Source organism: Microsporum canis, genomic scaffold (assembly GCF_000151145.1).
Source record: "Microsporum canis CBS 113480 supercont1.4 genomic scaffold, whole genome shotgun sequence".
In the NCBI taxonomy this organism is placed as follows: Eukaryota; Fungi; Ascomycota; class Eurotiomycetes; order Onygenales; family Arthrodermataceae; genus Microsporum; species Microsporum canis.
In genome coordinates, this window is record NW_003299166.1 from 1,381,052 (window position 1) to 1,404,421 (window position 23,370).

Genomic DNA, 23,370 nt, shown 5'->3' on the forward strand with positions numbered 1-23,370 from the left:
GTTGTGTATTGTATTCATTCATTGATCAATAGGCTTAAAGTCACCGTTATACACACACAAAGCCTTACTGGCGCCCTCTGAGCAGTAATGCATGACAAGTGATTTTCTGTCAGGCCTGACTGTAGCAGCCAGTTGTCTTAGATCTGAGGTGCGTGGGAGGAACAGCACCACGTCCTGAGTGAACTTGGAAAATTCAGTATGTAGAATCTCTAGGGAATACGGCTCCATGGTTGAGAGATTGAATATTGCGTCTGACCGATACCCCGGGCCTAGATACGAGTTAGTAACGGGGTGAAGTCTTTAGTAACCACGGCTGTAGTCTTGACTCACCACCCCATGGCGGACTGCCGAAGATGACGCTGTACGGAGCAAGATCCTTCAACTGATTCTGAAGAATCTCAAAGCAGTCTCCCAGGAACCAAGTGATCTTATCTCCGACCCCGTACAACTCAGCATTGTGCTTTGCGCATCTCAGCGTCTCAGGGTCCTTTTCAATTGCATAGACACGCTTCCACCTGTTGGACTTTGCGAATGCAATGGTGTTTCCACCCGCTCCGGCAAACGTATCTATCAGGATACACTTCGTCTCTGGAGCTGCCTGTGCCATATGAAGCGCTATTTTGCTTTGTTTTATGTCAGAAGGGCATTCCTTCATGAGTGAACCAGACGGAAGTCTACGTACTTGGCTACTGGTTCAGGCGTGACCCCGAACCACGCATCATCTGTCAGCCAGACGCCGTCATCGTACTTGGAGAATATCTTATATCTCTGAGCCCAGTAGCTACCGAAAGCCAGTCAGTCAACCGGTCATTCTCGATTCAAAGGAGTCTTCCGTACTTTTGGATATCCTGTGGAACTTCAGCTTTTGTCCGATAGTGGTAGTGCTGGGACTCCACGTCCTCACCGGCCATGATTAAGCAACTCTACAGCGTTGCATCCTCCATCCCTTGGAAGCTGCGAAAGTTGTTCGTTTTTTCTTCTATTTCGTGTCGAAGTTCGAAACATAAGAAAGTGACGTATTGTCTGTTTGTTTTGTTTGCATCTCGATATGGCCAACGTCGAGTTGAAGCAAAGAAGAAGAAGATAACAAGACGAGAAGAGAAGAAGAAGAGAAGACGAGAAATAGTTACATCTGCCTGTGGACATCAGAGGAATCATGTTTGGCGCTCTGAACCGCCTCATCAGCGGGCTGGACGCAGATACATCAGCTCAGTCGCATAGCAGAGACAACGCATACGGCTTCCAAGTGCTACGGAATAAGAACCCAGAGCTGCCATTAGAGCCGTGGTTTGATTTTATCATTGGAATCAACGGTCATATTATCGTATGTACTTCTGCCTGCCACTTAACACGGCCGTTGCTAACATGATGTTCCAGGACGAAGCAGACCCAAGTCTCTTTACCACGGAAGTGCGCAACTGTGCAGGATCAAGCGTATCATTGGAGCTATGGAGCGCAAAAGTAAGCTCTCGATATGTCTGTATTATTGTTAACATCGGCTAACTCTTCCGCCAGGGCCAACGAACACATCAAGCCATTGTCCCGATATCTCCATCGAACCCAACTCTCGGCGTAACCCTTCAACTCGCACCGCTCTCTCTAACACAGAATATATGGCACGTCCTATCAATACCATCACCACAAAGTCCTGCATACCTGGCCGGTCTGCTACCACATTCAGATTACATACTAGGGACACCAAGCGGGACACTGCGCGGGGAGACGGCGCTTGGCGAGCTTGTCGAGGACCATTTGAACCGAAGTCTGACTCTGTGGGTATACAACAACGAGTTCGACGTTGTCAGGGAAGTGGAAATAGTTCCCAACCGGAATTGGGGAGGTGAAGGAGCACTAGGTGCTGTTTTAGGATATGGTGCTTTACACAGGCTGCCTTTAGGGCTGAGTGAAGAGGTGTCAGGGCCCGGGGAGGTGGTCTTTGCAACACAGGAGGACAGCACTCATGCTGAAACTAGCAACCCTCCAGAGCCAGCTTCTGAGCCCCAGTTCTTGATTCCCGCCAATATGGTTTCTTCGACAAGTGCACCAAAGAAGACGGCGGCTCCTGGTAAGCATGGACGAAAGAACCGCCATGCTCATGAAACGCCCTCGTTTGACGACTACTTTAAAGAAGGCGAGGAACGAAGTCAGAAGGAGGATTATATCCCGTCCTCGAAAACAGGGCCCGTTGCGCCACCTCCAAAGGCAGGTGGCCATGCTCCGCCGCCACCGACCATGACACCTCCTACAGAGAAAGTAGAAGGACCGCCAGATGAGTAGATATTTTGTATATCACTAGTTGTTTTGTAGCTCACCTCGTCGCGGATGAAGTGTATCTATGATGACTATGGATTAGATGTTTCAACATCCAGCATGAATATGAATTTTTGGCGCCTCTAAACGCTGTAGGTAAAGTACATGTATACAATGACATCTAGAAAGAGAATAAGAAAGGAGTGCAGCAACTCAGGCTGGTTTATATAGCAACCTCCTCTTTTATAATTTTGCTCTCCGGAGGGAAGCCATCCCTCTCACAGTCCCTTACTGATCAATTTCTCGATGGCCTCTCGGCCCTGGCCGATCTTGCTTTCCATCCAAACTCGCGCATCACCACTGACCCTGATGGCTTGCTGTACAGAGTGTTCTGCCACATACTGAAGGTAGAGATGGTTCTCAGCCACGGCGGGAACCTTCTTCTCGTACTCCCACACCAAGTCTGAGACATTTCTCATGGTGATAGGAAGCAGGCTCCAGGCAGCAACGGTTCCCACTGCAATTGGAGATGCGGTTCGGAGCAGTATGCCACGGTTTCGAGAGACGATCGACCCAGCCATTGCGGAAACCAGTACATAGATACCTCCGGGTAGCAGCCGTTCGCCGGATTCCCGAGGAGGTGCCAACGAAGCGATGGTGCTTGTAAACTGTGATTCAGCGTGGAGGACGCGGGCAACAGTGTCATTAAAGCTGTTTTCCGCAACGAGAGAGTGACGGTAGAGGAAGAGGCGGACGTGTCGGATTTGTTCGGCCAATTGGTCAGTTGGAGTTGGAGCGCTAGGTTTAACGATATTGGCCTGCGGTGAAGGAGTATCCGGTTGAGATGTCACTGGTTGTAGGGCAGATTTCTCTATCTTGCGGCGGATGCTGCTGCTTTCTTCCTCGTCCGCATCGTACATCGGTTTCTTCGACAGGTACTAAGGATGCCACGGAATCAGCACCAGACACAGCTAAGCGCCCTCTACCACCTCGTGTATCGACCTATGGACAACCTACCGAGCTGTGCGGAGGAGCTTCTGCGTATGCGGTTTGAATTGGGTTGATGGCTACTCCCATGGCAACCGCTGCGCCTGTGGCCGCCAGCCTCTGCAAATAAACCATACTGTTAGACTATATCTTCGAATATGAATACGGGAAGATGTCTCACTTACCCGCTGAAGAATTGAACCGAGCATGATTTGTGGTTTTTATCCCGCGAGGTTTGATATTCTTGGTAGAAAAAGAGGATGAAGTTGAAGTTGAGGTTGAAGTTTGGTTTGTTTCTCGGCAAAAAGATAAAAAAAAATCAACCTCAGCAATAAAAGGAACGACAACAACCATCGAGCAGTCAATTGCGCTTGACTACACTTAATACTTGGATGTCTTCATACCGGTTTATCCAGTGCAGAAAATGCTCCGGGCCCTCCAGAGGCGGCCGTGGACCTGCCAGAGGTGTCTTCTGCGCATGAGAGTCGGGGTCTATCGCCATCTCTCCGTTGCTGCACCAGAAACTGCGAGACAAGATCAGGCTGCTTCAGGCCTGTCTGCGGCCAAACGACACGATGATACCAATCTACGGCTTGTCTTTGACTCCAACTCGTTTTGGCGCGAGTTCTCCCAGCGCCGGTCCGGAAGCTCGAAGCGTACGGGCCTGCTGCAGAACCAGTATCTCACAAACCCAGAAGGATTTCGGAAATTCGCCCATGTCTCCCTTGAAAAGTGTCAGAGGATAGTTGGCAAGGTTCTGGCGGCGTCTACTCTAGAAGACTTTAGGGCCATGTCTAGAGATCTCGACCGGCTGAGTGACCACCTCTGTCGAGTGATAGATATGGCCGAGTTTATGAAGACAAACCACCCAGACCCCGCGATACAAGAAGCTGCTACAGAAGCCTTTGCCTTTATATTCGAGTACATGAACATTCTAAACACGACCCCCGGTCTAAATGAGCAGCTGACGCGGGCCGTCGAGAATCCCGAAGTTACATCTCACTGGAGTGAGGAAGAGAAAGTTGCTGCCCGTGGTTTATTAAAGGACTTTGCAAAGTCTGCTATTCATCTGCCTCCCGGTGATAGGCACAGGTTTGTGACACTGTCAAATGAGATCAGCCAGCTTGGCCCTTCCTTTGTCCGTAACATGAACCCTGAGACCTCTCAGCTCAGCTTTAGCAAGAATGAACTCCAGGGAATGGATCCGTCGCTCATCCGAAAGTTGAAACGGTGGTCGAAGGTGGCCATTCCAATGTATGGGTCTGTTCCCAGGACTGCACTAAGTACAGTTCAGGACCCGGAGATCCGGAGGAAGATTCATCTTGCTTATCGAACGTCGTCAAGGGAGCAGGTGGGACGCCTGGAGACTCTCCTCCAGAAGAGAGCAGAACTCGCCAAACTATCCGGATATCCAAGTTACGCACATATGACTTTGAGCGATAAAATGGCCAAAACTCCAGAAGCTGTGGTCAACTTTCTCTCGTCACTAAATGCAAGCAACCGTGGCCAGGTAGACAACGAGCTGTCCAAGCTGCTTGCCCTCAAGCAGATTGAAAACCCGTCTGCAACCAGTCTCCAGCCCTGGGACCATTCATACTACATGGAAAAGTATTATCTCAAACACGGCCGGGCAAGAAGATCACGGGATTCTGAATTACTTCCTTCGTTCTTCTCGTTGGGTACTGTAATGCAAGGACTCTCTCGACTGTTTACCCGCCTGTATGGCGTCAGACTTGCTCCAAGTGAAACCCTACCTGGGGAGACCTGGAACCCGGACGTCCGCAAGCTAGACGTGTGGGACGATGATGATAATCATATGGCAGTTATATACTGTGACCTCTTCACACGGCCGGGAAAGAGCCCCAATCCGGCACACTTCACTTTGCGAGGCTCAAGGGAAATCTCTCCAACGGAGATAGCCGAATGTGCATCTTTGCCAGATTCACCGCACCCCAATGACGGGATGGCAGCCGCTCTAAAGCCAGGCACGAACAAACTCTACCAGCTACCTACGATTGCCCTTATATGTGACTTTGACGAACCAGCCTCTTACAGCCCTGGTTCACCGCCCTCCCTTCTCTCCGAACGTAGCGTTAGAACCCTCTTCCACGAAATGGGGCACGCAATGCATTCGGTCCTTGGGCGCACGGATCTCCAATCAATCTCTGGTACCCGCTGCGTCACCGACTTTGCAGAGCTTCCCTCCGTTCTGATGGAGAGCTTTGCAATGGACCCACAGGTTCTACGCCTATATGCTCGGCACTGGGCAACCGACGACCCACTACCAGAAGATATGATCCAAAATATCCATCTTAACCGCCAGAACCGCGATAGCATACATGGTGGCATGGACAACGAAACGCAAATCCTTATGGCGTTGATGGATCAGACATATCACACCATATCTGCCGGCTCGAAAATCGATAGCACAGCCATTCTTCATAGCGTGTCCTCCAAACACAGCAGTTTACCGGATCCAGCAAATTCAATGACCGCATGGCAAGGCTACTTTACCCATCTGTTTGGCTACGGGGCAACATACTATAGCTACTTGTTTGATCGTGCTATCGCTAATAAAGTTTGGTCTGATGTATTTGGGGGCGGCGAGCTTTCTGTTGATAGGAACGCTGGCGAAAGGTTCAAGAACGAGGTTCTGAGATGGGGTGGGGGTCGTGATGGTTGGAGCTGTGTTGCCGGTGTGCTTGGTGAGGGCAACGCCGCAAATTCTAATGGAAGGCTATCCGAAGGTGGCGAGGAGGCTATGCGTGAGGTTGGTCGTTGGGGCCTTGGTAAGACAGGAAGCGCTGAGCCGTGAGATTAAGATATAGATGGTGCCCATCATGTTTGGAGACAACAACTTTTTGGATATATATCTGCCCTTATATACCCCCAGGGCACATAAGACTGACTAATATTTAACACGCTAGATATACACTGCATTTATTGAAGGAGCATTTAGACGGATACGCAATATAAATTGGATATATGTTAGACAGAATCGCTTCACCATACGGCTCTCCCCATCTTTGGCTTCTTCTCAGTTGTCACACATAGACCTGTTAGGACTTTACATATATGGCGAGCCTTATGCTGGTTCCTGGGCCATATTACTATCCTTGCTATGAGGTACTGAGCATACAATGTTTGTATATTTAACCCCTCTTGTATATTACCACCTTACTAACTTATTCAGGATAACGGTCTACTTCCAGAGAGTCTCGATCTCTGGAAATAGTCAGGGCGTCATATCCCCTTACTGCAAGGAACAGCCTTGTTTAAACAGCCTCGCTTGAGCAGTTTCGGTTTCAGCCCCAAAGACCTGGTATCACCGATTTGATATCTGTTCGAATGTTACATGTTCCAACTCCGTCTGGAATTTGCAGCCGTTCGACCATATGATGTCGTATGACACATATATTATATGCGCTGAAATTGGCGGGTGAATATTACCATGGCCCAGCCTTGTAATAGAAAAACAAATAATTGGAATTAGTTTGATAAATTCTGTTGAGGCTTCTCTTATTCCCACGAATGGATATGAAGAATGGCCTGGTGCCCAAGTCAACTCCACATTTGCGGTCGGCGCTGTGTGCTGGTAACCTGGTCCATGGGATTTCAAATACAGCCACTACGGGGGTTAATTGGACAACGAAGTCGCGGGGGACCGGTCGAGATCCAAATTGTGGCCGATTAAGGGGTTCGCGTTTGAACATCATATCTCGAAGCGGTCATCTCTCATTTTTTGGTCACTTCCCCCCACAGCCCACAGACAGCGGGAAAAATAAGCTCTTGGGTTGCAACCAGAGCATAGAATTGACACTTTCAGTGCCGAAGGCTTACAATCTTGAAACCCCAGAGGAGACGATTTTATAGCTAAAAGAGGCTTCAGTTTGGCGGTGTCACAAGCCTTATACTGCTCCGACATGGTGATTGACGAAAGAAAGCTCCGGTCTTTATTAATACTATCAGAGGGTCTCGCATCGAGTGCATTAGATAGCCAGACCAGGTCACATTTTATTTATGTGACCGAAGCTTCCGCTACGAATTATTGATTGTTGGTGTTGGGAAATTCGCAGTTCGTGCAGTAACTTTCGCTTGCTACTTCAGAGCCAAAATCTACAATGTGGTAGGATTGACCACCAAACAAAATATGACTAACAATCCATAGCTGTTGGCTCATCAGCGTGCATGGCTGGCCATTCAAGAACGGGCGAAGTCATACTGAGAAGTCGCTGCAGCAGTTTTCTACAGAATTGTGTGACAATGGCGTATTGATTCGCCATTGCCCAAAAGTGGAAGCGTAGAATGACAGGCAAACTAACGTTGTTACAAATTTTGAGTACGTTTCAAGTTCGGTAAGCTTGTGAGAAGCTAAGCGGTGAAGTAATATATTTGGAAGTCAAGACGAATGTCTATGTTTGTGATGAAAATTTAGAAGGGTATATATATGTACATTGACGAATGGATTAGAGGGATGGGAAATGGGAAAGGGTTGCCGAACGCCAACGCACATGGAGGGAGTATATAAAAGAATGGAAAAAAGTCGAAAGGGAACGATAAACACTTTTGCCTCCCTTTTTTTTTGCAATCGCCGGCCGTTACGGTCATCAGTTACCTGTGCATGTGCAGGGTGGTGAGCTAAGAAATGAGTTTCAGCGGTATCTGAAAGCCGACCTTTCCGCAATATGGTCCAGAGTAAGAAAAGTGGAAAGAAAAAAAGAAAATGCAGCCCTTAGGGCGACGGCTTCCTACCGGTCACGACATGAAACCGTTGGTACGCATGCACTTTGCGGTCCTGGATGCTTTTCCTCACATCCACCAGGAAAACTTCAATCTCTTCTTGGGTCCATCCTAGCCCCCTTGCACCAAAGGGCGCATAGGAGAATGCTGCAATTCCATCGAGCCAGTTTCTTTCGCTCCACGCACCAAGACGCTTCAAGTGCGGGTCCTTGGGCCAGGGGTTCAATGGAACTTTAGAAATGCGTTCTTGGACATCCTCAAACCCTGCTTCTTTCATCCAATTGGCAATTTGGTGTGCAACAAAGACGGGTCTATCCAAGTTGCCTGTGGACAGACGGCAATATTGAAGCCAGTTCTGGAAAGCGTGTGCACTCCGAAAATCGTCTTGTTGCGGAGGTAACGTGTCGTCGTCACAGTACAGGGATATGTCCCATTCGTGGCATTCCATGTAGCCGCCGGGTTTTATATAGGTGAGCGCTGTTTTTATGAGGGATGGGTAGGAGTCAAGAGCACCGAGGAGCATTGATGAGCGGATATAGTCAAAATGGTCTTTGGGCCATAGCCAGTCTGATTCTGAGGCGTCGTCGACGTAGAATTGAACATTCGGTGGCACTTGACCCGGCTGGACAGGGGATAAATCGGTGCCAATGATTTCAGCCTCAGGAAACATTTCAGCTATAGAAATACCAATTTTAGTATGAGCCTGTTCAGACAGTTGGTCGGGATCAAAATGAAAACAAGGAGGGATAAGTGTTACCCATTTCAATTGGCCAGATACCCGAGCCTGTGCCAATATCAAGAAGCCGTTCAGGGTTATTTAAAGGCGCAAAGAATATTCTCCCTTCGTTTATCAATCTTATTAATTCATATTGCATATCCAATCTGTCCAGTTCCGTTTCATCGTTGGGGTAAAGGTATGCTATATTATGATTGTTAGTTTGCGTAGATTAGGCTTGATAGGCCATTGGCTTATTCTTGAGTAAACGACTTTGGAAGATGCAATGTACTTACTTCCTTCATGATATCGATGATATCTCCTGCCATTTTCCACGGGATAGTCGGTAACACTTGACGTGAGCGACATTGAACTGCTGAGTGGAAGAATGTCAGCTTCAGTTCCTGTAACTGTAGGTCCTCTCAGCCAGCAGATATTATGATGTGAACATACTCAGGGTTGTAATCCTTTTCATACTCGCTGGACTACAGAGGAAAAGACAATCAATAATCAGATTCCGTCATATAATTTTCACCGGGCTCGAGTTGCCAGGCTCGTAGTACGTACATCTGGTGTTATAGCGCGAAGTTCATCCTCTATGCCGGTAGAACGGTTGAGCATTCCACCAGGGCCGGTCGCAGCATTGGTCGCCATGGTAGCAAGGTCGTTGCTGTTGCAAGGAGATTCTTGTGTGCGGGCAGAAAGATCCCAGAGTTTTCATATCACGAATCAATTATCAGATGCTGAGAGATGTGCAGTGCCAGATGCTTGTCCGTAGCATTCGAGAAGTAACGGAAGCCTCCGAAATCCTTTGGGGCTGGAAAATCCAGGGAAGTGGATGGGGGGGTGTGAGGGAAGTTATATTCTTTTCCCGAACTACCAAACATCCGGGGGCCCTGCGACCACGCAGAAATGGACACCAGAAGCTTAATTTGTAATTAGCCTCTGTTTCGGTGCTATCAAGCCTATCCAAGTAGTTTCCCAGAACGAAAATATACGTCCAGGGATGAAGGTTGAACCTGTGTGCTGGGCCCCGAAAGGCCCTGATACCGGGTTGTACCAGCAGTTGTAATAAACGTATTTTTTTTTTAATGACCCGAATAATAGCGATCGACTAAGAGATGTTTGCCTGTCGTGGCCACCCTGGCCAAAAAATCTGCACCAAGAGCTTTCTGGAGGAAAGGAAAGTTTGTTAGCGTTGGGACTAGCATGAGCCCATCACGTCTTGTGCATCGTATGTTGTTGACTTGCTTGGTCACTCTGGCTATCCGAGTTTGAATAACAAAGCACTTCCGTGGGGACCAGAATCGCGGTATATATATATATTGATAATGGACGCTTCTGCAGTCCAACGCCCGCTAATGCATTCCTCCCATGCTGCTCCATACAGTTGGAAACACTGATTGAACCCTAGTTGGACCTTGGGGTCAGCCACTCCCCAGTAATAGGTCGCTCATTAAGACAGTTTCCAGGACCTCACGTTAGGCTTTTTGTCTTCTCGCTTCTCCTTCTTCCTCTTCGCCGCTCAAATATTCCGTCCAGCCGTGATTGTTAACTTGGCTCGTTCAACCCCACGCCCGATTTAAATATTAGGAGGCGACTGTTATTTTGCTTCGTTGGATTGGACACGAAAATAGCACAGTTTTGACAAATGGTGACAAGTGGCGCCCGCTGACGAGCCTCGACGTATATCAAACCCATGGAACCGGAAAGTTTGTAAAACGGATGGCCCATGTCCATGGTGGCTTTGAGCCCATCCAGTGAACGTGCGGCGTAAGTGTCTACACTGAGTTTCGACTGCATACCCTAGTCAAATGAGACCTGTCTTTAAACGATCGACTGAGCCCTGGCTCTTCGTTATCATAATACCTCAGCTATAGAGTTGCACGCCAGCGCCCAGAGGTCGTATCGATAGGGTGAGTTGTCACATGGCACCACCAACTTGACCAACGCAGGATAACTGGGTGGTTTATGAATTCCTTCCTGCGTTGCAGAGTTGCGATCCTTTTTCTTGGAGATTTGGTGATTGGCTGGAAACATATATATGTATGTACGGGCCGATGAAGAAGATCGACGGCTGCACACTAACGGGCTGCGACCAGATTTGTTTCTCAGCGTTCCTGATGCCATGCATAGCACCCTGAAGAAATTCGGCTAGCCCATTTGATAGAGGCTGCTGATATGAGCTGTAGAATGAACGTTTGATCTGTGGTTTTGCACGTTCCTCTTGCACTACCTATTTCATATACCATAGTCACACTGTTAGCGTATCAGCCACGCGGGATCTGTATGCACGTTAAGACATAAAAAAGCAAGGAGAGACGGCAGAGCCGAAGAAGAGACGCCCTCCGCCATGAACCCCAGATAGCCCTGGAGGTAATTGCTCGAATTGCTCTAATATGCTGTTAGAGAGTGTACTACGTAAGCTCTCACCAATTTGCTTTTCATGCAACTCATAGATGTCAAATGCACTGCTCTCCACCATAAGACGTGCTATTTCTGAACCTGAGATAGCCTTCGGCCAATGCCATGTTAAAGCTGGGGTAGCTTGAGGTGTAGATTATACGGAAGCTAATAGACGCTCGACAACCGGTTCCTGTAAATATTAGATATGGCCTTTAGAATTACCAGAATACTGACTTACATCTTATAAGGACAGAGAAGCTGTAGTGGTATGAAATCTTTCGTAATATCATATTGTTTTACCCTAGTTTCTTCGTGTTTCCTCTTTTAGACATCGAACGGAAGTTTTGCATAATTTTTTCACGTGATAATATTAGTCATCATTGCTTAGTAACATTAGTATCAAATTTGGACTTCGAAAAAACGACTTTCGGGCAAGAAGAAAGCTAGCTTCAATTGACAGCAACAGAAGGGCGCTGTTGCTGGTATAATTGGCATTGGGCCGCTGCTGGATGTCTTTTTGTAGACATGCCTGCCGAACGGCGGCCCGGAAGTATGGGAATTCCGCAATCGACCATGTTTGGGTCAGTGACGAGCTCGTTGCCTCAGCTTTTGCCAGCTTCGTGCGGCGGCACCAACGAAGATATGGGAGCAGTGTACCTGGACCTTTTGAAGCTAGAAGACGACTTGCTGGGAGACGCAATATGGATTTAGCTAGTGCAGTTGGTCCACCTGCTGGGTTGGATGCTGCACTCATGTTTGGCTTTGGAGGCACAGAGAGACGGCCTCGAGAAGCACCAATCGCTCCCTCCCCATTATTTCAAACCTCTGAATGTGAGCCATGTCGAGCTCCTTTATATATTGAATAATCTAACAGCAATTGGCTATTTGCAGGTTCCATTCCAGTATCACCTGAATCTTACAGCAACTCGACCCTCCCCGTGTTCAGCATACCAGAACCCAAACCTCCTCCACCGCCACAAAAACCGAAGCATAAGAGAGCAAACAATATCCCCGATGCTCTGGACTGCCTTCTACGTGATAAAGGTCCCTCTTTAAACGAAATTCGCCGTGCCCTCAGAGATATCGATATCAACCTTCGTGTCCAGCCAAAGCTCAGCAGAATAATATTTGAAAACATATTGAAAACGCAGCCGATTTCGAGGCGGACAGTCGCTGATATTCATACTTTCCTTTTGGATCCATCGTTGAATGCTCCTGGCTCGAACAATTATACGGCGTTGATGGAATACTTGACCATAGAAAGGTTTCCTCTTTCAATCGTGATCCAACACCTCGATCAGCTAAGAGTGGGTTTCAGCCTCGGAACTATACCTCTTGACGAAGTTGAGAGTATTATTAATAATCTACGGCATATCAATGGCCCTGGGGGTATATTGGCATTGTCCAATCCCGAGTTTCTGGCAACTGTATACACAGAGCTTTGGCTTGGCTTATTGGAATGCTCTGTACTAAGGGTCAGTGACCTTGGGGCTTCAACCCTTAAGCTGTGGCTAGACATAGTGGTGAGCCTTCCGGCAGGAACGGAGACAGTCGCGCTGTGTAACCATATTATTCATACAGTCAGGAAAATGGGACTATTAGACCGACATATGATCTCTAGGGTCATTCTATACATTCTTAAATACACCGCTGAGGACCAAGGTTTACCCAGGGAAGATGGTTGGGCGAAACGAAAAATATTGCGCTACCGTCTACAGGATATTTCAAATACGCTACGGTATTCATCCGGCACAGTTGCAATTTCCAGCATATTTGACACTACAGAATCTTTGATATACTCTCCCAGATATGATTCGAACCGTTCTCAGCTATTGTTGATCTGGTCGTGGATGTTGCAGCGCTTGCTCGGAGTTCGTGACCTGCTTTCCTCAGAGGCATGGATGGGGTTTCCTCCTAGCCCGTCAAGTTCCCCATCACTGGATCAGCCCAATAAACGCCTTTCTTCGGAGGAAGTTTGTTTTGTGCGAATGTGGTTGTTGTGGACTATAGGCCGTCGCACAAAAGAATACTTTGAGATTGACAGCCAACGAATGGACCTGTTCGAAAAGTATCTTGCTTTAATGAAAAAGTTCTCAGGATTACAGGAAAAGGGTCGTCTATTGGCAAAATTTGACACTCTTATGGCATTCTTCGAGGAATTAGGTCTCCCATACACCAACCACGTTCTTGTGGCTGCAGTTAGGTCAAAGTATATGAAATTGATGGGTATAACGGGGCCCTTGCCGCAGGCTATGATAACGACGATAAACAGTCTTGACTCTGGTGCTCTGCACAAACCGGAGTTAATTTGGGCGTATGGAAAAGGGATATCAGTCAAAGGCTTGGGCAACGCGTTATTTGAGCAAGCTGCACTGGAGACGGATATCACTGATCCACACTTTGTGCACCGTTTGCTGCTTTACACGGAAAATGACTGGATCCATCACCGAGGGTTACTTCTTAGACTTCTCGAGAATCACATTCCGCTCAGATATGCCTTGCAAAAATTGCGGCGGTCACCGCCTGGTAAAGGAGTAGTGAAAGCTACGCAATATTTGCCAGGTGGAGTGCCCATCCTCGACCCACAAGCCTGTCTTAATACGATAACTTTCCTTGCGTTGGTTTTTGCTGTTATACCCGCATCTGATCGAGTGGCTTGGAGGTTGACTTATCGGTGCTGTAAACTTCTGCGGACCCAGAATGCACCTATATTGCCTGCCATGTGTCGGGCCCTGTATCATGCTGGTATACAGAGATACGTTAACTCTGGCAGCAAAGTTCCATATGAAAGGCGAAAGTATATCATGGATATTGTGGAGGAGGTTCAAGGACCTCAGGCGGCGAGTAGGCTAGGGACTTAATGGCTCTATGTTCCATATTCTGTATGATTTGATAGATGCGTATATATAGAGAATTGAATTGTGCTCATGTCGTGATCTTATTATGTCAGACGTTGATAGGCATGATATGATCTACCGAAAGCGGTCATTACATGTGATATCGAATTTATGAGGTCTAAAGGCTAGTAACACGCCATCTCGTCTATTTAGACATCGACGTCCATTCTTTCAGCCACTGCTTCCTCTCCACTCAACTCCTCGACGGTTACATATCGTGCCAGGTCTGCCTTTGTAATGACCTGCTGATCCAACCATGCCGTTGTTCCTCTCTGGAATTTATAACTTCTCTCCTTCTCACCTCTCTCATTTGGCGTAAGGTAGTTCCTCATAACCTTGGTAGGCTTATCCTTCTCCATCACACAGACGTCAACGTTACTTCCGGAGCCCAAATCGTTCCAGATACCGGCCTGAATCGCATCAGATGTAAGTTTGATAGCCTCTTCTTTTGTTAGAGAAGGTTTCCACATCGATTCAAAGACGGACATGGCGGCAAGTGAACCGGAACCCATGGTCACGTATGGGAGTTTATCGGTTGAGCCGTGGGCATGTACAGTAAAGAGATGTGTTCCGGTGGGATCAACACCGGCCACGACTAGATATGCACCTATGTGGCCTTGGTAGCGGAATAGGTGCTGTTTAAGCATGGTCATGCATGTTGCAACGCGGGGAGCGCGGCCAGTAGAGAGGGAATGAAGTTCGATGTTCGAGCTGATCAGGTTGGTCGTGAATTCGGTGTCTGCTGCAGTACCGGCTCCAGCACACCATATAGACGGCGCTATGTAATGGATTTTCTCACAGTTCTACCACCGTAGATGCGTTAAAACGTGCTCGTTCAATATCCCGGAGGTTAAGTAAAGTACCTTGTCTGCAACAATTGGTCCGCTGGTAGCTCTGGTATCAGCAGCGATCTGGGATAAAAGTCAGCCCTACGCTAGATGAATAGCCAGGTCATCATCTAGATAACACACCACAACTCCTCCATCAAATATGCATCCCACGATCGTTGTACCGGTGCTTGTAGCCTTGGGAAGCGGAACTCCCTTTGCGTGGAGAGCGCGGTTGCGGTTGTAATTGGAGAAGTCAAAGCCCGGCATGATGCTTCAAGCGTCTGTCCTAGTTGTCACAGTCCCTCTAATCGTCTGTTTAAGCGTTTTTAACCTATTTAATGATCTTTTCTAATTGTCAAGAATAATCAGATAATATCGTTGTTTATAAGTGAGAAGTTGACGATGTAAGCTCGAAAGCTGCCTGGAAAGCTTCTCAGCCAATCAGAGCTCACCGCCTTCGTTCTGCCCCAAAAATGCTCTTTCGGGAAATATCAAAAAATAAAAAATAAAAAATAAAAATACAAAACATCAACTTCGACGAAAGTCCAAGTAGGACTTTTTTCTCCTTTTTATCACGGCAACGTCTACTGCGTCTAGAGTCTGTTGTTCGACCGTGACAGGCGGTTTCTTACTTTCAACGGTCAAGATTTTCGGCCCTACGCTTAACCTCTTCAACCGGAGACCTCGTGTCGTCCTGCGCCGCTCTTTAGCTATCTCAAAACCGGCATCTCTTACGCTCAATGTTCCCAAGTCGCGTGTGTCTTTAGATAGCGGACCTAGGTCTCTTTCAGCAGACTTTAAATCTTCTTTCAAGATGGCCTTTTCGTTTGGGTCAGGCCAGGCGCAAACTGGCATGGGTGGTGGAAACGTGACGATGGGAGCAGAGCTTCAGGAAGTTGAGACGCAGGTAAGTTTATCCGTATTCTAGGACTGCAGCTGTATTGTGGACATATCGACTAAGAGGAAGCTGATATATAGGAAATTGGGTTTCTCTCTATCGGACATAATGCAAAAGTTCGACTGCTTCCTACTCCATGGCCGGAGGATGCTCTACCATCGACTACTTCGTCCCTTTTAAGTGTCACGTCGGTAAAAGGACTGCTTGCTGCTGCAGGACCGGAAGGGATAGCAATTGCGCGCACAGATTCAGTCAGAAAGGCCTACGCGGGCGAGCCTTTGGGTGACAGTGATGTCAGACCATTCCAACCGGAATTACAGATACCGCTTCCGAGGAGAGTCTCTCACGTCTCGTTTTCTTCAGATGGGAACGTTTTGGTTGTGGCAGTTGAAGGTGGTGATGGATTGGCTATTTTTGATGCCTCGGAGCTATTACAGGGAAAGACGCAGCCGAGAGCTACTCTCAACATAAATGGGGCAACGTTGCGAGCTCTTGCCGCCAACCCGAACCCGGACACACCTGAATTATTTGCAGCGGTTACTAGCAATGGGGAGCTCTTGGTTGCCAATCTGAAGACAAATCAGCTTGTTTCCGGCGCAGCAGGCCCAGTATTGAAATCAGGTGTTAGCTCTATTTGCTGGAGTAACAAAGGTACTCAGCTGGTAGCTGGTTTGGGAGACGGAACTGCATTCCAGGTGAAACCGGATGGGGAGAAACAAGCTGATATACCTAGAGCCCCAGAGGTCGGAGATGATCACCATGGTATGTTGTTGATCCCATATTTACATATGGCTTTGAACCTAGGCTGATCCATTCCTTAGTGTCTACTATCCTGTGGCTAGCAAACCACGTATTCTTCATCGTCTATACCCCCACAAATACACCCGACGGCCCTCCGCCAGTGTCCAACTATTGTATAGCCACTAGGAAACCCCCAGATCAGTATGAGTTTAGGAAATTGCCCGAAGTTAGCCCTCCGTTCGGTTTGACAAGGCATCCTGCATACCAGTTCACAGCCCGCATGAGAGACTTCGAGCCACACCTGAAGGAAGCCTTGATTGTCGCATCCACTGCATCTACAGATATCGGCTTGATTACACAATCTACCGCGGACGGAACGCCTACCTTTGCCACTCTTACTATGGCTGATGATTCCAGAAGAGCAGTGCTTCCTATGACTGAGGATATGAATGACACATCTCCCATCGGAATGTGTCTTGACCTATCAAGTAGAGATAGCGTGCTATCTCCCATCCCCGGGGACGAGGAAATCAAGGAGTCAACTTCTCCCCTTCCAGCACTTTTGGTCCTAACAAATGATGGGATGCTTTCATCGTGGTGGTTTGTACACTCAGAATCAATAAGACAGCGGAAACCATACAGTGGTTTAGTTTCTGTGAGCTCCAAGGGACAACAGGGTCAACAGCAGATTACTCCTGCACAGCCAGCGGCGAGTACTACTCCGGCTAAGTCTCCATTTGGACAATCCACCTTTGGTCAACCATCATTCGGCAAACCGGCAGCGCCTGCCTTTGGCACAAGCTCAGCGTTAGGTATGCAAGGCAAGCCTGCATTTGGTTCACCTTCCCCTCTAGGGTCGTTTTCTCAGGCTCCAAGCGGCGGCAGTCCTGCCTTTGGGTTCGCTTCAACGACACCAAAAACGGGTGGAAATATCGCCTTTGGCAGCCCAGGAAACCTAGGAAGCAATAGCCCTGCTTTTGGTCAGACAGCGGCGTTGGGAGCTGGGAGATCATTGTTTGGACAGCCATCGATGGGAGCTACTGGATCATCAACTGGTTCCGGATTTTCTAAGGTTGGTGCCGGGGGTGGGTTTGGCTCATTTGCGTCGTCAAGCGGCGGTTTCGCCAGCGCTGCTCAGACTGCTGCGTCGAGTACTAGCTCATTCACAAAACCACCTTGGACTGATAGCCCTTTTGGAAAACCAGCTTCCAACGACAATCCATTTGGCAAACCAGCACCTAATAATAATCCCTTCGGAAAACCAGCATCGAGCGATAGTCCATTTGCAAAATCATCTTCCAATGACAACCCATTCGCAAAAGCCGGTCAGCCATTATTTGCATCGACCACTGCACCCGCCGCAACAACCTCGCCATTCGGACAGCAAGGCACAAGTGAAAAAACACCCACCGGCTTTGGTATAGGTAGTAGCGGTTTCACAGTTGGGTCTACGATGAAACCAGATACCACCGCTGCAATGGACGAAGATAAACCAGAGCCATCTAGTGGAGCCTTATCCATGGGCTCCGCTTTTGGTGATATGCTTGGTGACTTAAAAACCGATACTCCAACATCTGATACTCCGAAGTCTACTACTCCAAAGCCTGCTGAACCGCCGGTAAACTCAACCCCTACAGCTGCACCACCCAGCTCTTTATTATCTCAGAAGCAAGCGCCCTCTCAAGAACAGAAGTTACCGCCATTTTCAAGTATATTCAATGCGCCACAGCAACAAACAAAGCCCCAAACTACCATGAAAATAACTACTCCCACAGGCTCTTTCAGCATGATTCCTGTCGCGAAAAAGACCCCATCTACACCCCTATCGACCCCGGGGGAATCCATTCGCTCGCCATCAACCGTTAAGGCAGGAACTCCCAGAGGGACTCCCCCAGCTCCGCTAGCAAAAGCCGTTGAAGCCCCTCTCCCACCAGAATCCACCAGCAAGCTTAGCTACGCCCCTGGAGATACGTCCGCATCCTCATCCGGGATCTCACGCACATCAACCGAAGATGCTCCCCTACCTCCCGATTTCGTGAAGCCGAAAAAGCCGGAGCTGCCAAAAGAAGCTACAGACGTATCACTTCCTGCAGAATCCGAGGACAGCGGGGAAGACTTCGAGGATAGCGGGGAAGACATTGGGAATGATCTTAGCCCTACGGATGAGGCTGCAGATCACCGTGTTCAAAGCCTAAAGACCTCACCCGAGAGCTCGTTTGGAGGAGCTGCTGATAAAAGCCCTATGAGTGACTTATTCTCTAAGGGTAGCACCTCGGAACTGAAGACTGGAGGAGGAAAACCGTTATTTGGAGAAATATCGAAACCTATATTCCCACCTCCTACTCTGCCAGAACCTCGACATCGCCTGAGTCCCCGGTCACCCAGCCCCGTTCGTAGCAGGTCTGCACATATGCTTGCGAGGGCAGATGGCTTCCGATCAACCAGTGCACCTAGCGCTCCTGATCGAGCGATTGCTCGCCGAAAAGCTACACTTGAAGGCTCAATGCTGGCGAGGCAAGTATCGCCTTGTCGGGATGAAGTAGAAAACCAGGCGAGGGCTCAACGGGAGGCAGAAAAGCTGGCTGCCGAAACCCAACCATTGAGCGAGGATAACGAAGATGAACAGTTACGCGCAGACCTAGCTCGACCTATTTCCCCCTCCCCATCCTTGGACCCATTCCTGCCTCATCAGGGCTATACTGGCGAGAGCATGAAACCAGGCATACCAGGACAGATAGAGTTGTTATTCCGGGATATCAACACGATGATAGATACCCTAGGGATTAACTCTCGGTCATTGTCTGCATTCCTTCTTTACGAGGAGTCTGCGAAGGAAAATGATTACAAGAGATGGCTAAGAATCTTGCGGAGTGATAAATGCTCCGATTTACTTAATGAAAGACAGCTTTTGTCAGAAATGGAGAAGCTACGACTTGGTGTTGATTCTCTAGACGAAGTTCTTCAGCAAGGGAGGGTTGAGGGCGTGCAAGAAATGTTCGATCAGTGCCAGCAATTAATCAGCAAGGATCTAGTGACACTGCGTGGTCAGTTTGCAAATCTCCAGCGAACCCTGGATGCACATACTGATTCGATTGCTATCGCATCTGCGCCACTGTCTCCCGAGCAAGCTGCGCTCCAACAAGATCTCCGGAAAGCAGCAACAGAAACACGTTCCAAAGTAGCAGACTTGGAACGAGACATATCGATCTTCCGAGCTAAGATCGCCGATGCATCCAGGATAGCTGGTGCTGACGGTGACCGAAAAATGGCGCGGCCAACCGTCGAAGCAGTGACTTCTACGATCTCCACAATGACAAGCATGGCAGAACGAAAGAGTGGTGACGTCGATGTGCTTGAAGCTCAACTTAGGCGAATGGGGATTGACGTTTCTGGCTCACCAGCCCCAGGGCGAAGCAGGGAAGGTTCTCCGTTCCTTACCCCTGCAAAACGGGCGTCCGCCAGCCGGTTCCCTGTCACCCCCGGTTCCCAGAGTTCCCAGGATGGATATGGCCGCAGCGTGTATCAGACTCCAGAGTCTGCACAAAGGTTCCGCTCAAGTCTACTGGGGCGTAGCAGCGCCCAAGGTAATGTCAATGACTTGGTTGTTCCAGAAGACTTACAAACTTGGCGGACGAAGACCGCTCGGAGGAAGGAAGTTGTTGGATATTTGCGATCCGCTCTGAGTAATCGCAAGGTCAAAATGCGCACTCTTGACGGTTAACGCATCAGAAAACGGAGCTTATTCTTGGTTGATACCCATTTATGGAGTATAATTATAGTTCTTCATATGTACGAAAGTAGTTTGCATATTGATGATGATTGTATTTTTGGTGAATCTTTTTTTCGGCGTAAAATGGCCTAACAGAGTAATTGTATGAGTCAAGCCTCTTAGTCATACTGGCAGGTCATGATGAGCCTGGCGACGTTCTTATGGCCCATAGTCCTCCTGAGCGCCGAAAAACCTTGAAACGACAAGCTCAAATTGGCTTTCTTGGGAAGGGTTGTTAAATACCATTTACTATAGACGCAAATGACTTGGTTGGTCCGATTCTATATTCGGCTTTTGTATGTTTGAATGAGGCCCATAGAGCAGTGGTCGATGAAATACTGAAGTGATGGCGAAACCTTTCAAAAGAATATCAGCTTTGGCATCTTTGCAAATTTCTAGTGCAACGACTAGGGCCTTGGAGCTGGAGAGGCATGGATGTCCTTGAAAAAAAGCATGCTTACAGCCATTGGGCATGTGAATATATACATTCGTCAATGCCTGGCTTGCACTAACTAATATTCGAAGCAATGTTGATAGATCTATTCAGCTTATGACTTCAGATAGTAATCTTCTCTTAGGTACCTATAGAACTTGGGGAAAGATAAAAACGATAGAATAAAAGAAGTTCAGCCAGTCTCAGTGACCGAGAGAGATGGAGGAGCCTCGCTGTCGGTCAAACCATACCGAATGTGGTATATGATGTTCCGAACCTGCTGAGAGTGTTAAACGTATTGTCTCATTTGGTGGTTAACTCGTGTGAGCTTTGAGGTTGACCCGGCCGTGAATGGACGTCTCCAACGCCTTACAGTGATCCTACTAGCACTAATAAAGATGGCAAGGCAAGTGATTTGAGACAAACAGTTAGTTACATAATACTTACTCCGTAACATATAAATATCGCTTGGTTAAGGCCACAATATTAGTGCTTAGCTAGGTCTCGCGCCTATATATAGATGCCTAAGAAGATATTTACATCTTGTATTCTTAGCTCTAGGACTCATTAGTGCATGCTCCTGGATTTCATCTAATTATATATCTGCTGTGCCTGCTGATACATGATAGTTCCGGTGGTCAATCGGTCCGGGATCTAGAGCTATAATAGCTTCAGAGCAGGAACGCTGCAGCCTGATTTCGATATCCATCTGTTTACCCTTGAGAAAAAAGCCCCATATCTCCTGCTGAAATGGCTCAAGACGTTGGAATTAAAGCCATTGAGATATACTTCCCTAGTTGTGTAAGTAAAAAAGAGTACATTTTTGCACCTGGACCAGATGATAATGGTGGCTGATGTCGTTTCAAGTATGTGGCACAATCCGAGCTCGAGACCTTCTTGGGAGCAAGCGCTGGAAAATATACTATCGGGCTAGGCCAGACGAATATGAGTTTCTGCGATGATCGTGAAGGTGAATATGATGCATTCTTACTAACGGGTTTCAAAGTTCTCGTTTTCTAACATGGTTGATTCAGATGTTTACTCGCATGCACTCACGACCGTCTCGTCCTTGTTAGATAAATACTCAATCGACCCTAGCTCCATCGGACGCCTCGAGGTAGGAACAGAGTCTTTACTAGACAAATCAAAGTCATGTAAATCCGCCCTCATGCAGCTTTTCGGTAAGAACTCCGACATCGAGGGAGCAGACACTTGCAATGCTTGCTATGGTGGAACAAACGCCCTCTTCAACGCTATTAACTGGGTGGAGTTATCTGCATGGGATGGCAGGGACGCCATCGTTGTAGCAGGAGATATTGCGTTGTATGACAAACCTGCCGCACGCCGGCGGCGCAGGCTGTGTTGCGATGTTGATCGGACCAAACGCTCCTCTCGTCTTTGAGTCAACGCGCGGTTCTTTCCTGCAACATACCTACGACTTCTACAAGGGAGATTTCAAATCGGAATATCCAATCGTAGACGGGCAGTTCTCCAACAAATGCTACCTCAAGGCTCTGGATAAGTGCTACAAGCACTACCAGGCGAAAAAAGCCGCAGGGTCCAAGGCCGTCCGCAATGGTACCGTGGGAGGAACCCCACTGGACTCGTTCGATTATTTCGCCTTCCATGCTCCCAACTGTAAGTTGGTGGCCAAGTCGTATGCACGGCTGCTGTACAATGACTACTTCGCAGATCCACTGAACCCTTTATTTGAGGGAATCCCCGCTGAGATCAAAGAGATTGGCTATGAGGATTCTCTGGGTGATAAAAGAGTGGAACGGGTACAACCTGGTCTGACGGCACCGATTATGTGCGGAAATTCGTATACCGCTTCCGTGTATTTTGGTCTGACTGGTCTGCTAAGCAATGTGAAGAATACGGAATTGCTCGGACGGCGCATTGGATTCTTCAGTTATGGTAGTGGGTTGGCCAGCAGCATGTTCAGCCTCCGGGTCGGAGGGGGTACGGGTGGAATGGTGAAAAAACTGGACTTGATTCAGCGACTAGAAGGTCGACAGGCCAAGTCTCCTGAGTTTTACGACGAGGTGAGATCGATTCTTTTATATAACTATCAAAGTTGTCCGCTAATGTTCTTTCTAGATGTGCCGGCTTCGCGAAAAGGCGTACCAACAGCAAAATTATACGCCACAGGGCAGCGTCGAAACTCTTGCAGGCACATAACTACTACCTTGACAAGGTCGATGAAGTATTTAGACGGACATATGAGATCAAGCAGTAGCTGCACAAGCTTCCAGACGATCGAAAACTACCAAGAGTTCATATGGCTTTTAGGAGGCCAACTCCGCTATCTATATAATCTACACATCGACTATAAAACTCTTAAAATATCGCTCTTGTAGTCGAGGTGATGATGCTCACCCCTTCAGGAGCATATTCTAGGCAACCAAATATTTCTTCTAAGCGCCCAGTCCAACCAAACCACTTGGCCCCTTGGCGATGCAAGGCAAGCCGCCCATGGCATCCTACAGCCCATGGCATCCTACAGCTCATCGATATAACATTTAACAGATCAAAAGACCAACAAAAGGAAGAACAACAAAGAAAGCTAATTGGTGACATCTGACTGAGGCATATATATAAGCCGGCGGCGTCATGGACTGTATCAAGATTGAAGGGATCCCCTGCTTAGTTCCTTGGAGCTGTCTCGTATAACTTATTACAGCCAGTCACTTCGTTGGACAGA

At 48.0% G+C, this 23,370-nt stretch overlaps 10 protein-coding genes across 10 annotated transcripts; 5 read left to right on the forward strand and 5 right to left on the reverse strand.

The window, feature by feature from the left end:
- Positions 1–18: 18 nt before the first annotated feature.
- On the reverse strand, positions 19–911 carry MCYG_04517 (WW domain-containing protein; the record flags this gene model as incomplete). The annotated part of the gene is made up of 4 exons (XM_002846734.1): positions 19–269; positions 331–623; positions 683–781; positions 838–911. 4 exons carry the CDS (start codon positions 909–911, stop codon positions 19–21), a joined length of 717 nt encoding a protein of 238 aa, XP_002846780.1.
- Positions 912–1,156: 245 nt separating this feature from the next.
- On the forward strand, positions 1,157–2,277 carry MCYG_04518 (golgi reassembly-stacking protein 2; the record flags this gene model as incomplete). Its single annotated transcript, XM_002846735.1, has 3 exons — positions 1,157–1,324; positions 1,378–1,461; positions 1,516–2,277. 3 exons carry the CDS (start codon positions 1,157–1,159, stop codon positions 2,275–2,277), a joined length of 1,014 nt encoding a protein of 337 aa, XP_002846781.1.
- Positions 2,278–2,393: 116 nt separating this feature from the next.
- On the reverse strand, positions 2,394–3,327 carry MCYG_04519 (conserved hypothetical protein; the record flags this gene model as incomplete). The annotated part of the gene is made up of 3 exons (XM_002846736.1): positions 2,394–2,431; positions 2,543–3,188; positions 3,268–3,327. The coding sequence occupies 3 exons, from the start codon at positions 3,325–3,327 to the stop codon at positions 2,394–2,396; spliced, it is 744 nt and encodes a 247-aa protein (XP_002846782.1).
- A 334-nt stretch (positions 3,328–3,661) lies between these two features.
- MCYG_04520 (mitochondrial intermediate peptidase) lies at positions 3,662–6,052 on the forward strand (the record flags this gene model as incomplete). The annotated part of the gene is made up of 1 exon (XM_002846737.1): positions 3,662–6,052. One exon carries the CDS (start codon positions 3,662–3,664, stop codon positions 6,050–6,052), a length of 2,391 nt encoding a protein of 796 aa, XP_002846783.1.
- Positions 6,053–7,844: 1,792 nt separating this feature from the next.
- On the reverse strand, positions 7,845–9,346 carry MCYG_04521 (conserved hypothetical protein; the record flags this gene model as incomplete). Its single annotated transcript, XM_002846738.1, has 6 exons — positions 7,845–7,852; positions 7,990–8,652; positions 8,756–8,896; positions 8,989–9,065; positions 9,146–9,177; positions 9,260–9,346. 6 exons carry the CDS (start codon positions 9,344–9,346, stop codon positions 7,845–7,847), a joined length of 1,008 nt encoding a protein of 335 aa, XP_002846784.1.
- Positions 9,347–9,956: 610 nt separating this feature from the next.
- Positions 9,957–10,732, reverse strand: MCYG_04522 (uncharacterized protein; the record flags this gene model as incomplete). The annotated part of the gene is made up of 3 exons (XM_002846739.1): positions 9,957–10,102; positions 10,333–10,498; positions 10,562–10,732. 3 exons carry the CDS (start codon positions 10,730–10,732, stop codon positions 9,957–9,959), a joined length of 483 nt encoding a protein of 160 aa, XP_002846785.1.
- A 1,067-nt stretch (positions 10,733–11,799) lies between these two features.
- MCYG_04523 (conserved hypothetical protein) lies at positions 11,800–13,959 on the forward strand (the record flags this gene model as incomplete). Its single annotated transcript, XM_002846740.1, has 2 exons — positions 11,800–11,929; positions 11,990–13,959. 2 exons carry the CDS (start codon positions 11,800–11,802, stop codon positions 13,957–13,959), a joined length of 2,100 nt encoding a protein of 699 aa, XP_002846786.1.
- Positions 13,960–14,144: 185 nt separating this feature from the next.
- On the reverse strand, positions 14,145–15,092 carry MCYG_04524 (proteasome component PUP1; the record flags this gene model as incomplete). Its single annotated transcript, XM_002846741.1, has 3 exons — positions 14,145–14,798; positions 14,859–14,906; positions 14,967–15,092. The coding sequence occupies 3 exons, from the start codon at positions 15,090–15,092 to the stop codon at positions 14,145–14,147; spliced, it is 828 nt and encodes a 275-aa protein (XP_002846787.1).
- A 547-nt stretch (positions 15,093–15,639) lies between these two features.
- On the forward strand, positions 15,640–20,185 carry MCYG_04525 (nucleoporin NUP42; the record flags this gene model as incomplete). The annotated part of the gene is made up of 4 exons (XM_002846742.1): positions 15,640–15,732; positions 15,804–16,485; positions 16,545–17,276; positions 17,319–20,185. The coding sequence occupies 4 exons, from the start codon at positions 15,640–15,642 to the stop codon at positions 20,183–20,185; spliced, it is 4,374 nt and encodes a 1,457-aa protein (XP_002846788.1).
- A 1,231-nt stretch (positions 20,186–21,416) lies between these two features.
- On the forward strand, positions 21,417–22,847 carry MCYG_04526 (hydroxymethylglutaryl-CoA synthase; the record flags this gene model as incomplete). Its single annotated transcript, XM_002846743.1, has 5 exons — positions 21,417–21,467; positions 21,534–21,636; positions 21,701–22,035; positions 22,115–22,711; positions 22,767–22,847. The coding sequence occupies 5 exons, from the start codon at positions 21,417–21,419 to the stop codon at positions 22,845–22,847; spliced, it is 1,167 nt and encodes a 388-aa protein (XP_002846789.1).
- Between the last annotated feature and the right edge of the window lie 523 nt (positions 22,848–23,370).